Source organism: Chenopodium album, chromosome 11 (assembly GCF_948465745.1).
Source record: "Chenopodium album chromosome 11, dcCheAlbu1.1, whole genome shotgun sequence".
Taxonomy (NCBI): domain Eukaryota; kingdom Viridiplantae; phylum Streptophyta; class Magnoliopsida; order Caryophyllales; family Amaranthaceae; genus Chenopodium; species Chenopodium album.
The window spans coordinates 5,042,198-5,060,242 of NC_137844.1; the positions used below are offsets into that span (position 1 = coordinate 5,042,198).

At 34.4% G+C, this 18,045-nt stretch overlaps 2 protein-coding genes across 2 annotated transcripts; both read left to right on the forward strand.

Annotated features, from left to right (window-relative positions):
* The first annotated feature begins 1,925 nt into the window (after positions 1-1,925).
* On the forward strand, positions 1,926-6,056 carry LOC145567220 (iron-sulfur cluster assembly protein 1-like). Its single transcript, XM_081626473.1, has 3 exons — positions 1,926-2,352; positions 4,784-4,838; positions 5,655-6,056. The coding sequence occupies exons 1-3, from the start codon at positions 2,052-2,054 to the stop codon at positions 5,815-5,817; spliced, it is 519 nt and encodes a 172-aa protein (XP_081482599.1). The 5' UTR covers positions 1,926-2,051; the 3' UTR covers positions 5,818-6,056.
* Positions 6,057-7,477: 1,421 nt separating this feature from the next.
* Positions 7,478-17,926, forward strand: LOC145567221 (pantothenate kinase 2-like). Its single transcript, XM_081626474.1, has 22 exons — positions 7,478-8,183; positions 9,219-9,431; positions 9,656-9,714; positions 10,048-10,164; positions 10,896-11,015; positions 11,100-11,194; positions 11,283-11,376; positions 11,473-11,604; positions 12,110-12,222; positions 12,402-12,594; positions 13,743-13,951; positions 14,256-14,300; positions 14,404-14,452; positions 14,645-14,727; positions 15,559-15,675; positions 15,856-15,919; positions 16,053-16,199; positions 16,347-16,505; positions 16,913-16,996; positions 17,084-17,278; positions 17,472-17,543; positions 17,647-17,926. The coding sequence occupies exons 1-22, from the start codon at positions 7,931-7,933 to the stop codon at positions 17,734-17,736; spliced, it is 2,703 nt and encodes a 900-aa protein (XP_081482600.1). The 5' UTR covers positions 7,478-7,930; the 3' UTR covers positions 17,737-17,926.
* The last annotated feature ends 119 nt before the right edge of the window (positions 17,927-18,045 follow it).

Genomic DNA, 18,045 nt, shown 5'->3' on the forward strand with positions numbered 1-18,045 from the left:
TTTAATTAAATGGTTATGACCGTCAATGTAAATATAGGTGATCATAGGTCAATCTTGACAAATAAGTGGTACGTTTTAGGTCAAGCTATTATATACTTGTGTTAACTAGTCTTGTCGGGCAAAAAATGCATGTCTAAATCGAGTTTTTTGCCTGACTGAGCTATGGTTCAAAATATGTTTTGGTTTATGGTAGAGTTGATTTTTAGGCCTGGTTGATATTTCTTCTTATTGAGCTTTTCTAAAAAATTGCCTTAAATCTTTTCCTTTATGAAAAACAAACACAAATTCTGAAAGTCTTAACGGAAACAAATATCTTGTATAACATAGGCCCTGTTTACTTCACCTTAAAAAAAAAAATAATATTCAGTAAAAATAATTTCAGTTCAGTAAATTAATTTTAGTTTAATAAAAATAAGTTCAGTTCAGCAAAAATAATTTCAGTTCAGTAAAAATCAGTAAATTTAAAGAAGAAATACAATAGAAATTCAGTAAAAATAATTTCAGTTCAGCAAAAATAATTTTAGTCCAGTAAAAATAAGGCCTTAATAACCAAAAATGAAAAAAAAAAAAAAGTTGTTTATAATTTTGTTTAATTGACACCAAGAACGCATATAATGAGATATTTTCCCTTAGCAAATGTGACCACATTGATAATAATACTTACCTCCGTTTTTTTATTAGTTGACACATATTTCTTTTTAGGAACTTTTTTTTTAGTTAACACGTTTTCTTTTTGGGTAGGTTTTATACCTTGCTTTTTAAGTGTACCCCACTTGCTTTATCATTCTCTCTCTCTCCTCTCCTTAATATGGGTGCCTAAATTGAACGTGTCAACTAAATAGAAACGGAGGAAGTACGTGTTTGAACACATTGAGTTATATTGACCATCCAAAGGACCCCATTTGTTAGCAGAAGCTGCAATTCTCCGTGAAGGAATCAAGAGTGCTATATCTATGGAGTGCAGTATAAGGGACGAATTGGTGGTGATTAGCTCTATCAACCAAGTTTGACAAATCCTTTGTAAGATTAATGGGCTAATTGTGGATGGAATGAGTGACCTTACAAACTTCAACTCGGTCTTGGTTAATCATCAGGAGGCTAATCAAGCGGCAAACTTTTTGACGGCGAAGGCGGCTACTGTAGCACTTTGTCGCTCTAGTTTTCATCTTTTGACCTCTCCAACTCCCTTACCATCCGTCCATCCATAAGGATGAATTAGATTGGTCATTTCATAGAGGCTTAACCTAGTTTTCCGGCAAATATAAGTTTTGTCTGCTACATAAACAATTTTTTGTTAATTTGGTGGCATTTCTGTAAATATATTGAAAACGTGTGATTATTTATTCAGTATTTTTGGTAACCTGTCAATTACTGTTTGCAATTTACATTTACGATTTGGAGAGAAAATTACACATATACCCCTCAACTAGTATATAAAAAGACACATGTACCCCTCCACTGATACTTGAAAAGATGATTATACCCAAGATAAACAAATTTTGTTTATCTTGGGGAATTAAATTGGCACAGCTCCTAGTTTTATTTCCTTATTCCCCCAAAAAAAAAAAAAAAAATAACTTTGACAAATCATAATTTATATTCTTTTTCAACAAGTAGCTTATGTCAAGCATATTCACTCTCTTTAACACAATTACTTTGACAACTCTCTTGTAATTACTAGTAGAACGCTAACATCAACTCTAAATCTCTAATCCAACTAATAATTTTCATATATGAGTACCCCGTACTATTCTTTTACAATAACTAATTTTACCGAATAAATATGGATCAAATTTAATTGAACAATGCCTAAATAGATTTAACAAAATTCTTCTTTCTACAACTCCAAATATTTGGGCAACATTAAGACACTTGGAGCAATATCCATAACCCTTAACACACCGCCGAATTTCCTTATTCTTCCAAACAACCGACTTACAAATATCTTCTTCTATAACCACCCAAAAAACCCCCAATTTCTCTCCTCCACTCTTCTTTCCACCAATTTTCAATCAACAAACATAATCTTTCACAAACCCTAATTCCTAAAAATGTTGCGTCAAACTTGCAAGAAGATCCTAGCGAATACCCAATTGCAGCCCCAGCTGCGCGCATCATCGTTGGGAATCGCGCGCCATTACCATGAAAGGGTTGTCGATCACTATAACAACCCTAGAAATGTTGGGTCTTTCGATAATAGCGACCCAGATGTTGGAACGGGTCTTGTTGGTGCTCCTGCTTGTGGGGATGTTATGAAGCTTCAAATTAGGGTTGATGATAAAACTGGGAAGATTGTTGATGCTCGTTTTAAGACCTTTGGTTGTGGTTCTGCTATTGCTTCTTCTTCTGTTGGTATGTTCAATTTCATGATTTGGGTGTTTTATTTTTTCATTTCAGCTGATTTGGGTTGAATTTGTTGGAAGTTTTGTTTAATATTAAATGTGCGTTTTTTTTATTGTGTATTTTTATACTTGATTGTTTATGATGTTATATACAAGGATTGATTTTATGCTAGTTATTGACTTACTGTAGATTTAGCTTATTTGAGATTCAATTAGATTTATGGTTTGTTTTGTTGAATTGTGTTCTAGGGTTTTGACAAGGGATATACTTATCATTTGTAATTGGTAATACTTATGTTTTCTTCTTTCATAATGATTTTCGGGGTTTGAATCTGTAAATCAATGTCGTGTTGATCAAGCCTTGGTAATCATAGCTATTCCCTTGGATTTACTCCGTAGTAATAGATTTCCTGTGGAAGTTCGTCGTGATTTTTTAGCTAGTTTGACATAGAATTTTATTGTGGGGATTGAAATTTAGGTTTGTGAGGTGACTTTCTTAGAGATCTTACTCTCTTAGTGATTTATTAGGTTTGCGAGATTTTCTGTGGAAGTTCCTCGTGATTTGTTAGCTAGTTAGACATTAAATTTTATTGCGGGCCTTTAAATTTAGGTTTGTGAGGCGACTTTTTTAGAGCTCTTAATCTCTTAGTGATTTATGAAGATATCTAAATTTTGAGCGCAGCATTGCTTGACAATTGCTATATTTGCCAACTAACCATTGCGCATATCTTCCTTCATTATTTCCTTTTAAGATATGTTGAAACAAAGAGGATATAGTGCTCTATGTTGTATCATATACACAATCAACAGAACCAGCTAGCTCTGTCTTAACTCTTGAGTGGCATTTCACCCTTAATAATCAGTCACAACTAAATGAATTTGCAGCAAGTAGCATTTTAGGAGTTAGGATGGCATAAAATCAAAGTTGAGGGAAGGTTCAAGCGGAGTACTCTAGATGGCAAAGAGTGGACATCAAGGTGTCAAGCCTTCTCGTTTATGTAAACTCTTGGACAATATCCCTATTTTAATAGAGACAATATCCCTATTTTAATCTGTTTTGCTTCATGGCAAATAGGGACAATCACTATTTTAATCTCATTGATGGCAAATAGGGATAATATCCCTATTTTAATCTTTTTCGGTTCACACCTTGTACTCTAATGGGGTGTTCCTGCGCCCACCAATTATCTCTTGGTAGAAAGAAAAATGGTTCCATGGTTTTAGACTTTTTAGTTTTGCATTTGCACAAAAAGGACTCGGTTTTGGAGTTATGTTAGATACTAAATTTTTTTTTATAAGTCTCACTTGAGGATTGCTCATTGATCGTAAAACACTTGCTAGTAGTCACGAACATTAATACATAAGTATTTTAGGGCTTGCTCAGTTTGTTTTGTTGGATTGATGATGGATTTTGTACTATCACACTCATGGGCACTGATCTAGTTGCTTTGTGCTGTTGTGCATGTCCTTATATGTTAAGAAGAGCTTAATCTGGGTCAGATGTTGAGTTGTCCCTACAGTTGCTTTATATAAAAAAGATAATATAGTGGGTTTTGTATGCCATGATTTATTGATAGAGATGTTCATATCCGAGCTTGCAGTTAATATGTGATATGCTAGGATTTAAATATTTAGAAATGTCCTGGAGGGACTCACATAGGCTGATTTACTGCATCCATAGCTTTATGAGAAGTTCTATTGGAGAGTTATGCGTGGCTACTTCAAAATGCAAGGTAATCTTCAAAAGTTGGAATTTTGCAATATTTATGCTTTTAGCTAGTTGATAATCACTATGAATTTCAAGGCTTGATTGGGCCATATCTTTGCTAAGGATATAATATTGTATACTTTAGTCCTACTCTTATATTAATGTGGATTTTAAAGTTTGAAACTACCTAAGCAGCCTTAGACCTAGGAATTTGTTACTCCGGAGTTTATCTTTGCTGTTTGTAGCCTATGGTGCCTTGCTATTGAGGAATGGATAGAGAATTAGATCGTTATAAATCTTATAATAGTGGGTGCATTTGGCACAATCCTCCTTGCTTGTTATTATAGTTAAAAGAGGCATTATTGTATCTGTCTTGTTGCCTTTATATTTGAGGTCTAGTATCTTCTGAATATGTATGTTGAGAGTTGTAATGGGTGGCAACAAATAGAAATTTTGTAGAGAAGGCTCAAATGCATTGAGCTTCACGTTGATTCAGAAGCTAGAGTTTTAGAGGCAATTTTTCCCTTAAATGCTGTTTTCTCTCTCTCTCTCTCTCTCTCTCTCTCTCTCTCTCTTTTCCGCAATTTTGAATGGTTTTTTCCCCTGTGAGCATGAGTTGCTGTGCCTAAGTCTATCTGCTTTATTAATTATGTGTCTTTTGGAGCTTTACAAGTCGTTTGCATCTATATAAAAGTTCTCTGACTGGTGACTTGTTTTGTCTCTTTTTCATCAGCTACTGAGTGGGTCAAAGGGCAACAGATGGAGGATGTGGTGTCAATAAAAAACACGTAAGTTACACTCTTGAATTCTTAATCTGATGTATTTATTATGATCATATTAGACTTGTCTTATGTAGAGTATTATGTGCTTATCGGCTGTATTTGTGTTGTGGAGTGAAACCCTTTTTTCCTTTTGGGTGGCTGACGTTTGGGGGTAAAAGTGATATATTTGGACTTGGCTGTTCTTTTCACTCTTTTATACCACTTCCAGTAAGTACTCGGTACCTTAAATCCCTCATATAAGCATTACAATCATCACTGTCCCAAATATAATAGATGACCTATTGTGATGGCTATCTACTGTGATGGTGTGATACATAAAAGTCCATCATTAAGAATTTCCGGTTATGTTTCTGACCCAAATGTTTCAGTAAAATGTTGTTTATTCCCCTCAGACCCTCATCCCCTTGAAGTAGTAAGCTAGTATGCCTTGGAAAAGTCTCTGGCTGGTCCTGTTCATAGATGTGTAATGGCTGTGATGGGTGTAATACGCCAGGTTTGTGGTGTTGTAACTGCAATTTCATAGCATTTGTATGCTGCGGAATAATAATTCGATAATTTATGCTTATATTTTTAGATGAATAACATCTATATAACTTGGCATGCTAGAAAACATCGTTGATAAATCATGATCTTTTAGTCAAGTTTTCCATGTAGCCTAAACATGCAAATCATATACTATGACTAGACCCCATATGTAAAATACAGTGATGCAACATTTGCCTAATTTTCTATGTATGGGTTATTGAGAACTCAGTTTGTTGATCTACAATTATATGTTGTGGTCTTGTGGATATGTCTTTTGATTAAAATGGATGTTTACAGGGAAATTGCAAAACATTTGTCTCTCCCACCAGTGAAATTGCATTGCAGTATGCTTGCTGAAGACGCAATCAAAGCAGCAGTTAAAGACTACACAGCAAAGCGTGCAAAGTTGAATGGTAGCAGCACAGAGCCTGCATCCAGTGAGAAGGCCGCTGAGGCTTGAAGTGGATGCATGCACCTCAGAGTTACTGCTAGAGTGCTGGTATAATATGATTACCACCTTGTACTAATAAAAGGTTGTACCAGCATCAGTCGGGTATACTTTGGGCATAGTTGTCTTCAAGACTTGAACTATTTACCTTACACCTATGTAAATTAACTTTGCTGTCACTGATTGTCTTGTCCAAAGTTTTTTTGTTTTCCCTTTTGATGATAATGAAGAAAAACACATTTGGAACCGAAGATTTGTATCATTGTGAAAGTTGCTTGTGTGATGTTTGATTAACCTGCAACATGAAATAACTTTGTAAGTGGATCTTGTATTGTGCTTGGCAAATTCTTTGTCTGTCTACTTTGGGCGTAGCGGTACTCCCAAATTCAGGATTTGCTGTTAACCTGGTATGGTTAGCCTCTTGGTGATCATTCCATACAAGCTGTGAAGATTGCTATTGCTGGAATTCAATCAAATATCCCATTTCGTGTTTCAATATTATTGTTGGTGCACAAGATTTATGTCATTAATCCTTTGTCCAAAAAAATATATATGTCATAAATTATAATTCCTATGTACACTGTAAATGAGAATTCAGATTTCTCAAGTTCCAAGCTTCTAAGTTCCAACACAAAACTAGTTTTTGTGCCATAATTTTGTGTATTTTTCATATCAATTATTTTCATAGGTTTAAATATTTTGATTTTTACATTATTTACCTATTCAATCTTTGTTAAGATTCTGTATAAAAATAGATTGGAAGAGAGTTTTATGGAAGATAATAGCAAGAATGATTGTTTGTATATTGTATTTGAAACATATCACATCTTTGACCCGTGTTAATATTTGGAAACTATTATCTTTTACTTGCATAAAGTACGAAGTAAATCATTTTAATTATTCTTTCCCTTGACTAGTGTTGTTTGATGACCATGAGGGAGTTACTAAAAGAATCACATGACACATTTAAAAAAGCAATTAGAGAGCACCTCCAATGATCAATGGTAAAGGTAAAATATTTTGTATCTTTTTCAAAAAAAAATAAAAAATAAAAAATTACATCTTGAATTCATATTAACTTTCAAAGGTACTACGCTTTTCAAATACGAAGTGCTCCAATGTCTTAGTATGAGCAGAACTCACTCTCACTTACCCTACTAAATTTTCTTCCTCTGTACCATCCCCGAGAAAAGTAGTTTGTCACCCAACAGCCACCAACACCGTCAACTGACACCCACTATTAACGTCATGGTCAACAAGTATCACTACACGTCTACACTCTTTCCCCCTCATAATGCCCGCTCCACCACATGCCACATCCATCGACCAACATTTAACCTTTCGATGACCAATTCCTTGTATTGTCAACTTATGCAGGCCGACACACCGGAGGTACGTGGCTGTACCTCAATTTTGTATAATCTATTCTTTAACATTTGAAAAGTACTTAAAAGGCAACGTATGGGGGCTAGGAGAATACAGTAAAAGACTAAAAACATTAGTCTTATTGCATGTTTGATCACTTTGATCATGATCAAATTCATTGACCACCAAAACATGACCAAAATATAAAACAAAAGATTAAAAATTTCAATTAAGTGACGTATTTACCTAAGATCTTCATAGTAATTACGTAGTACTCCACTACTCCGTGCTTATTTTCCAATTTCCATAATTTTCATTCATCAATAATTCTGACATTACTGTGTACTGTGAAGTCATTGATTTCCGCAGTAAAGTTGGAGACTTTTCTCAATCTAATCTCAAACTCAAACACCCAATCACCCATTTATTCATAATTCACTTCAATACAATACAATTCAATTCAAAGCCCCATTTTTCACAATTGGGTAAAAAAAATAAGAAATCATCGGATCTTCCCATAATCCATTTTCATATCCAGTGACTAAATCAATACCATATGAATAAATAATTCATAAAGTTTTGAAATTTGACCCAGATAAAATTATGGGTATTTTTTGAAACAGGACAAAATCTTGAAAGTGTGAATTACCCCAGAAAAATTATTGGTGGGGGTTAGCGGGGAGTTGGGGTTAGTTGGTGAGAGAAGAGAGAGAGAGAGAGAGCAAGTTTATTGGGAAACTTGCAAGTATAAAATTCAGTGATGGCTGATTTGATCAAAAACCCAGTTGACGGTATAAAACCAGAGATTGAAGATAGAACTTCAACTAAAACTGAGGAGAGAGAAACGGAAATGGCTCCTCCGGCTGCCGGAAGTTCGATTCATCGTTCGGGTTCGAGGCCGCAGCTTGACCTTAGTGGTGCTGCTATTCAAGGCAATTTTGAGGAGAGAGACCCAACTATTTTGCTGCCTAATCAATCTGATGATATTTCTCATTTGGCTTTGGACATTGGAGGTCAATTCTAATGTTTCATTTTGTTGGGAATTTTTGCTATTTTTGGTTGTTTTTAATGTGGGATTTGATGGTTTAATGTGAAAGTTTGTAAATTTGCAAATTTTTTTAAGTTGTTGATGTTTATGGATTTTGAGTTGGTAGGAAATGGTTTTGGGATGTCATATTGATCATTTTATGAGTGCAAGCTTCTTTGTAGGATCTTAGTGTGCTTATTGCTCAAGTGCTTCTTGGTGTTGACTGTTGAGCTTAGTTTGTTGTATTGCATGTTAATTAGTTGATGGGAATTGTGATCAGATTACTGTGTAATGTAGGTTGAAGTATGGAGGCCAAATTATACTGCCAATGTAGTAACACTAGTTGAAGTGTGTATCATGTATCAAGGATAAGGATATGAACTGGAGTTGTCTCTTGTCTGCATGTTTGTGTAATTGTTTGTTTAGTGGATAGGTAGTGAGTGGATTTTATCAGGATCTCGCTCGTAGATTAGGTGCATTGTTGTATTTGACATTATATGATCTTGCAACCCTTTTCCCCAGAACAATATATATGTTGTAACTTGTAAGGGCCTTGATTGAGAGAACCAAGTGAAAGAGAGTTGCATGTATTTCATTTCTTTGGATGGATATCTTTGATAAGTTTAAAGTATTTTGCTCAATTTTTTCATTGTGTTGTCTTTCTGAAATTTAGTGTTGATGAATGATGATACTTAATTGCTTCCTATCACTGCTATATCAAAGGGTTTGCTTTAGGTTGCAACCACCAAAATGAAACCATGGCCGAAGCTTTTTTGCATGAATTTTAAACCTTATTAATCATAGAATATCTCTATTCAGTTGGATCCTATAGATAGATAAATTTTGGCTGAATGTTGTCTTTAATTCTTTCATTACGATAATTGACATTCCTTTTATTTACTGGTCACTATTCTTGTATTAACTTGATCCTTCTCCATTGCATTTTATCTATTTTGATGTAAGGATCTGAATCCAGCTCACTAAAATGACTGATTGGGAATTTAATTTGTTGGTGTGCCAGGATCCCTCATCAAGCTTGTCTATTTTTCAAGACATGAGAATAAATCAGCTGAAGATAAGCGTAAGAGGTCAATGAAGCAGAGATTTGGAATTTCTAATGGTAATAGGAGAAGCTATCCAATACTTGGCGGAAGACTTCATTTTGTAAAGTTTGAAACTGCAAAGATAAATGAGTGTTTGGACTTCATCAAGTCAAAGCAACTACACTGTGGAGGTATCTGATTTTATCAAGCCTGGTTCCCCCCCTTTTTTTTCCTTTTGTTTTTCTTTGAGTGTGTGTCCTTAACACTGCTGTGGCTCTTTAAATAGCAATGCATGACTTTATATAACTTTTTTTGCTCGTGATTTTGTTGGAGGCCTTGGAGCTGCTGTAAATTTTTTTTTTTATTTTTTAAAGATGTATTAGTTATTATATTAAATGTCTCCCTTATGATGCAGGGATGGTTGCTCGCTGTTGGCCTACTGATGCTTTGTCAAATGAAAATGTTGTAGTCAAGGTAAATGTAGCTTTCGATTTGTCTTCAAAAGTACTCGGTATAAGAATTCACATTAGCTTATTGAGGATGTTGCACCTTTAGATTTGTACGATCCTTTTTTAAGGATGCTATATGTGGCTGAGTTGTGAAATTCCTTCGTAACCAAGCCTCAAATATCTTTCTTTTCGTCTTTTATAGACGAATAACAAGATAATTTGATCATCAACAATGATCAGCAATTTATGTTCTTTCATAAACCCTTTTTATTTAAATTACTTCAGCTCTTCATTCATCGAATTAGTGATATTTGTATACGAAGTATAATTTTCTATATTTGCTTGCATATGGGTGAAGGCCACAGGAGGTGGAGCATACAAATTTACAGACCTGTTTAAAGATAGGCTTGGTGTTAGTCTTGACAAGGAGGATGAGATGGATTGTCTTGTTGCTGGAGCGAATTTTTTGCTCAAGGTGAACATGTAGTTCCTTTTATTTCTGCTGATTCTATAGTTATAAATCTCATTGCCAATGATTTGTATTTATATATAGGATAGACTATATGGGTAACGTGAGCGGTAATATTTGTCTTTGCTTATTCTATATTATTGGACAATGGAGGTAATATTTGAAGTGGCTGGATGGCCTCCCTTGCTCTATGTCAGTGTAACTTATGGTTATTGGACAATGGAGGGACATTATCTAATCTATAAGCATGTGCATAGCCAGCTTGTTCCAATAGAGGGGTAGGAAGAAAAGTAAAGAAAGGAAATCATTCACAGTTTTATGTGAATTTTTTAGATCCAGAACCCATGTCATGGTTACCATCAAATTGGAGTAGTTGATATAATCTACAGTAAGGTACTAAGATATTATAAGTTTTAAAAAAGTATGTAGCTAGTTTTCTCAAGTAGGTTAAGTGCAATTTTGTAGTTTCAAGATTTTACTAAATAACTTATGATGTGTTAAACATATTGTTATTATTTGCATACTCATGTTCCTGTTTGTTCAATAAAAAGGAAGGGGTACTTGGTATGCAAGTGTCTATCGGTGCATGATATCCCCTTAACATGTGTAAAATTAGATTCCATCATGATTTTAGGTTTATGAAAATATTTTTTTGTTGAGATAATTGTATTGGATTAACATGGTTCAATCAAGATCCAAGAGTAAATGCTCTGAGTAATTTTTTGCTTTCTGCATAGGCTATTCGTCACGAGGCATTTACGCATATGGAGGGTCAGAAAGAGTTTGTGCAGATAGATCAAAATGATTTATTTCCTTACCTTCTTGTAAACATTGGATCTGGTGTTAGTATGATAAAGGTAAAGCCATTTGTATAGACTACATTTTATTTAAAGTTTAATGTCTCACTACAATATATATGTTCTGATCTGGAATTGATATAGGTTGATGGTGATGGGAAGTTCGAACGTGTAAGTGGAACAAATGTTGGAGGTGGTACATATTGGGGTTTAGGGAAGCTTTTGACCCAATGCAAGAGGTCATATTGGGTGTATTCATTTCACTTTCCAAGTTTCTTCTCTTTTTACGAAAATTTTCCTAACCTTGTAATTTTCCTCTTACTACAGCTTCGATGAGCTTCTGGAGTTGAGTCAACGTGGAGATAATAGAACCATAGACATGCTTGTTGGAGATATTTATGGTGGTATGGATTATTCCAAGGTAACATTAAGGTGTTCACAGATTTACTTACCTTTCACTGATGTGCTATCTGATATTGGTACTTACCTTTCACTGATTTACTTCTAATTTTCACAGATTGGTCTATCTGCATCAACAATTGCTTCTAGTTTTGGCAAGACAATTTCTGAAAACAAGGAGCTTGAAGATTATAGACCTGAAGATATTTCTCTTTCACTCCTGCGAATGATTTCATATAACATTGGGCAGGTAGGTTACAGTGATCATTGAATAAGGATATGGATCTCTTTAACTGAGAATGATGTGATGGATTGAAAGTAATAATGTAGGATTTGCCTTTTCATGTAAAATAACGAAGGATTAGTTAAATTAGTTGCACTTATGAGGTCAACTGTGTGAGGGTTATGAACAGAAATCTATATTAAATGTCTGATTAGAAAAGCTATACAGACAGTACAGTGGCATAACTCCTGGAGTCCTGAGCTGTAATAATAACCTCAGTTTTCATTTTATTACATCACTTGAAATATCTGGTGTCCTGAATTTGTTCTTTGAGCTTGGCTTGGCTAGTGTTTATGATTCTCGGGCTAATTCTTTTAATGCTGGTGAATGAACTTCATTGGTTGAATTTAAATCTACAATAATTGTGAACTCCTTCATTCATAGAGTTTTAAAGTTTGGTTACAATTTTAGAAATTCTGAACTTTTGCTTTCCTGGGTAACTGAATTTCGTACCATGTGTGGCATTTTTCAGATAGCTTACTTAAATGCTCTTCGCTTTGGCCTCAAACGCATATTCTTTGGAGGCTTTTTCATCAGAGGACATGCATACACAATGGATACTATCTCCTTTGCTGTTCAGTTTTGGTGAGTAACTTAATATTGCTTTACTAGTTCAGATTTCAGAATGATGATTGTCTACTTACTTAGGCCATCTCCTCTTCCCTGCTTACCTGGCCATAGACAGGAGCCTCATGAAAGGCACTAGGGTGATGTTTATGTATGGCATGGTCATTTTATAATTCCATTTTATGATTTTCATCTAGGTCTAAAGGTGATGCAAAAGCGATGTTCTTGAGGCATGAAGGATTTCTTGGAGCTCTGGGCGCATTTATGAGTTATGAAAAACATGGTCTTGACGATGTGATGGTCCATCAATTGGTGGAACGGTTTCCTATGGGTGCACCATATGTTGGAGGAAAGATCCATGGCCCACCTTTGGGAGATTTGAATGAGAAGGTAAATAAAGTGCAATACAAAATCTGTGAGACAATATCATCTTATGCTTGGTCATGCCATTTTTTCCTCCCCCATGCTGATGCAGTTGCAATCCTTGCTGATATTGGAAGTAATCTGTTATAGGTGTACCACTTTATGTCTAATACCTTTTGTTTTGCCACATTATTCGTATTTATAAAAAAACTATGTTGGTAAAATGGGGCACAATCTCGATTTCAACCCACATAGTCAGTAGACCCATAAAGCTTCATCCTTAATACTCTCAGTTTGTTTTCATTTTTTTCAAGATTAGAGTTCAATTGTTAGTAGATTTCCTAGAAGCAATCTTTGAAGCATTTCTCATTTTTCTTTTCTTTTTTTTTTTTTTTTTTTTTTTTTTTTTTTTTTTGTTGGGAGTTGAGCCTTTAAATGTGAGTGAATATAGACTATAGAGTAGCTAGCCATGTCTGGGAAGTTCTTTCGGTTTGGCGTTATGTTATAACTTTAGTTGGTAGTAGCATTAATTAGTGAAAATATGTAAACATATATTTTTTTAGGGGTATAAATGTCCACACATTATTCTTAAAAGTTAAAAAAAAAAAAACAATTAACATTAATGAGGGCAAATATGTAAATAAACATTTTACGGATATAATTGTTTCAACACTATTCATAAAATTGTGGTCATACTTTAAAAGGGGTAAATACATTAATAAACATTTTTAGGGGCATAATCATCTCACACTATTCATAAAAATTTACTCATGCTTTTAACAAGGTATTTAGGGGTATAATTGATTAAATGTCCACACAGCACACACTATTCTTAAGAGTGGAAAAAAAAAAAAAAATAACGTAAGTGTGGGCAAATATGTAAATAAGCATTTTAGGGACATAATCGTCTCAACACTATTCATAAAAGTGTGATCATACTTTTAAAAGAGGTAAATATGTAAATAAACATTTTAGGGGCATAATCGACTCAACATTATTCGTAATATTCTTACTTTTAAAAAGGTAGGGAAGCGAATCTGATTAGAATGCTTTTGCCACTTTTAACAGAACTCTTTTTTTGTATTATTCTTTGTAGTACACATGAAATATCATGAACTTAAATTCTTAGAATTATTCCTTTAGCTTTTAACATTTTCTTGGCTTTAAAATCGCAGATATCATGGATGGAAAAATTTGTACAGAAAGGAACTGAAATTATTGCTCCTGTTCCCATGATTCCTCCTGGAACGACTGGACTTGGGGGCTTTGAAGTTCCTTTATCACGAGGAGATACTCTGCGTTCCGATGCAAGCAGCTTGAATGTTGGAGTTTTGCACCTTGTTCCTACTTTGGATGTGTTTCCTTTGTTGGCGGACTCAAAAATGTAGGAGTAAACTTTAAGTCATCTTTGCTGCTGCTGAGTCAATGTTGATCCTATACAATTTTAAAAATTAGAATTACCTTTTGGAAGTTGATTTTTACTGGGGTGATTTAGGTTAATAGCTCTTGCTTTTCTTATTTAGTTAAAGATAATCTTTGGAAGCCTCATTTTGATACTAATTCCAAGCTTCAAGATAGTATTTACTCCATATGGCTTGTTTGTGTTTCGTGCCGGAAAAAAAAAAAAAAAAAAAAAAATAAAATAAAACACAACTTGCACTGATTATAGTTCTATAATATTTGTGCAGGTATGAACCTAACACCATTGATCTCTCGGACCATGGAGAGCTAGAGTAAGTAATGTGCTATAAAACCCTTCTTATCTGGTCCATCAATCCAGATAACATCTCAAAGGTTAGTATGATAATATCACTTTTTTTATTGCTTGTATTGTAGGTATTGGCTTACAGTGCTGTCTGAGCATTTACCAGATCTTGTTGACAAGGTAAGTGGTTATAATTGTTAAGTGGTCTTTATATACTTAATGTCTATGCTGTCATTAGGATTCAGTGTCATTAACTTTATTTTTTCCTCTAGATTGACAAAGAATATATATATATATATATATATATATATATATATATATATATATATATATTCATTATTTTCTGATTACCATTTTAATGTTTGTTCATAGGCTGTGGCAAGTGAAGGAGGTACTGATGATGCTAAAAGAAGGGGTGATGCTTTTTCTCGTGCATTTTCTGCCCACTTGGCCAGGTGAATATATTGAATGTGCGCTGTTATACAAGTGGAGTCATATATTATTACTCTGGTCCCAAACTTGTGCATCAGGTGCTCCCCTCATGACGAGGGTCTCCTGTTGTTCCTTTTTTCTTTACCCTATTTAAATTAAATAACTAGCAAAATGCATGTTATTTTTGAATTGCTTCCATGAATTTGATACTTCATAGCAAAATTTGTTAATATAATTCTGTATGTTGGATGAATCTGTTATGATATGCGTCTTTGGTTAAGCTTTTGTTGGAGAGCACAACTTTGTTTGGCAAGTGTCTTGGTTTCTACTGACACTGACACTGCTGATACTGATGTCAGTGTTCTGTTCATCCCCTCTGCCCAGGAACTTTTAATATCACTAGAAAGGAAATATCTGTAATCACATGTTACACTCAACCAATAAAATTTATTAGCAATAAAAAAGTAATAAAAATTAATGCGGAAAAAGGCTTCAAGCTTGTGAAAACTGATGGCTTATGGTCCTGTAAATAGGAACACAGTTTTAGCTGACTTTTGAACTTTTCATGTTGAACTGGATGAGTTGAGTTGCTTTTGGATCTTTAATTATAACCATTTCCAGTCATATCTGGCACAATTGTTACTATTGTTGCTTATTGTATGATTAGTATGCCAATATGCTCTCCAATGTTGTTCTTGAACTCCTCATAAGTCATAACAGAAATTTTTGTCTTTAGCCACCTAGTAGGATAGTAGGTACTTAATTATTAGTCATATACTTGTATATTCCAAAATTGATGATTCTCAAATACTGAAGATTTTATCTGACAGTTTTATTTGTGAACTCCTTAATAGGTTGATGGAAGAGCCTGCTGCTTATGGGAAGTTAGGACTTGCCAATCTTCTGGAACTGAGGGAGGAATGCTTGAGGGAATTTCAGTTTAATGATGCATATAGAAGCATAAAGCAAAGGTACCTGCTTTCGTACTTTATCATATAGAAGCATAAACATATTAAGGTTAATGAATGGGAATTTAAGAGCATCTAAATCTCTTAATCAATTATTGTCATCAACCAAATGATTATAATATTGCTCAGACCAATTCAAATGCTCTCTTTTATAAATCTTTATTATGCGTTCATGTATTGTAGGGAAAACGAGGCTTCCCTTGCTGTTTTACCTGACCTTCTTATGGAGCTTGATAGCATGTCTGAGGTATGTGTGAGCCTTTGTTGTTTTCATGATCAAACGTCATAGAACAAGAGCATGTGTGGTTTTTATAATGGTAATATTAATGAGTGTTTACCTTTGCTCTAGATCTTTGTATATAATTCTCTTACTTATGCAGGAGGATAGACTGTTTACCTTGATTGAGGGAGTCCTTGCAGCAAACATTTTTGATTGGGGATCTCGTGCATGTGTGGACCTCTATCACAAAGGGACAATTATTGAGATTTATAGAATGAGTCGGAAAAAGATGCAAAGACCATGGCGGGTAAGTGTACTGATATGATTTTGATCATATATAATTTTTTATTGTGGCTAATTTCTACACCGCATTGTGTCATTCCTCACTTTATGGGATAGTCCTTGGATTGTTTTCCAATGTGCTGTATGTTAACGATTTGATCTCATGTATCAGGTGGATGATTTTGATATGTTCAAGGAAAGAATGCTCGGATCAAGTGGCAAAAAGCCACCACCTCATAAACGAGCATTGCTCTTTGTGGATAATTCTGGTGCTGACGTTGTCTTAGGGATGCTTCCCCTTGCTAGAGAGCTTCTTCGACGTGGAACTGAAGTAAGTGTGATTGTAGGCTCTAGTAAATAACATGTACATTCGATATTTAGAGATGATAAGTCTGATTTAAAAAATAAATAAAAATAAAAAATAAACTAAGCAGATATAAGTCAATGAAGATCATTGTATTGCGTTTTTAGCCTTTATTTATCATTCTTTTTTTCAACTTTCTGTTACTGTTTGTATCAAGTACTGAAGCTCTTCATTCTTAAGCCAAATTGAATGTTTAAAATGATTTTCTCGCTTTTTCATTATAATTTCCATATTCATTTATGTTGGACGTTTTAATGTGATTCCCATAGCTTCTCTTTTTCTCTCCAAGTATTTGATGTCCAGTCCTAGTAAAAATTGTTTTCTCCTTATGCCTTTTAATCTAACTGTTTGTTGGTATGGTGATTGCTTTGCAGGTTGTCCTGGTAGCAAACTCACTCCCTGCTCTTAATGATGTGACTGCCATGGAGCTTCCTGACATTGTTGCAGAGGCAGCAAAGGTATGTTTTTAATCTCGTGTTTGATTTGAGCATGAGGTCCATTGTGCGTGTTCTAAATGAATTCGTATTTCAATTTTCTCTTCCTAGAATTGTGATATTCTCCGAAGAGCAGCTGAAGCTGGTGGGCTTCTTGTGGATGCAATGATAAATGTCCAAGAAAGTTCTAAAGAAGAACTGTCTTCCGTGCCTTTAATGGTTGTTGAAAATGGATGTGGAAGTCCATGCATCGACTTACGACAAGTGAGCTCTGAGGTTGCTGCTGCTGCCAAAGATGCTGATTTGGTACGTTTACTGCACTTATTTTAGAGAGTTTATTCAGTTGATTCATAATTTGCAATGTCGTGTATCTATTGTGGTGTTTTGTCTTGTTAAATCTTCTAGGCCTATAGCTTAAAATAAAAAAGAAGAATAAACATAAATAAAATAGTAAATGAAAACGCAAATTACATGAATTATGTATGTTTGTGGCGTGCAGGTAATTTTGGAAGGCATGGGCCGAGCTATTCATACTAATTTCAATGCTAAGTTCAAATGCGATGCTCTGAAGGTGAGCATTGTAACCCTGCGTCTTGCAAAGTTTTCACAGATAGAGGAATTTCATACCCTTATCGAACCATTATTAAGTTACTATGAATAATATTGTTTCGCAGCTTGCAATGGTGAAGAACCAGAGATTGGCAGAGAAATTACTCAAGGGGAACATTTACGACTGTGTCTGCAGATTTGAACCGGCAAGTTGAAATGACATTCTGTTGTTCGAATAATGAATTGCTTACTGAAGCGTTCTTTAGAGCTAGAATATTGAGATTTCATGTAGATGTCCGAACTTTTTGGTTTGAAGACCATGAAATTGAGAATTATTTGATGTACATATTCGTTGGATGTAAATTTGACATAGCCCATAAAAGAGATATCTGCTTTTTGATATAATTATGAATAATGTGTAGTTCAATTGAGCACAATTGAGATTATTAAAAGTGAACTAGCTAAAGTTGGAATTTATAAAACCATGCCATAAAGTCCCATCATATTGATTGGAAATTAGAATC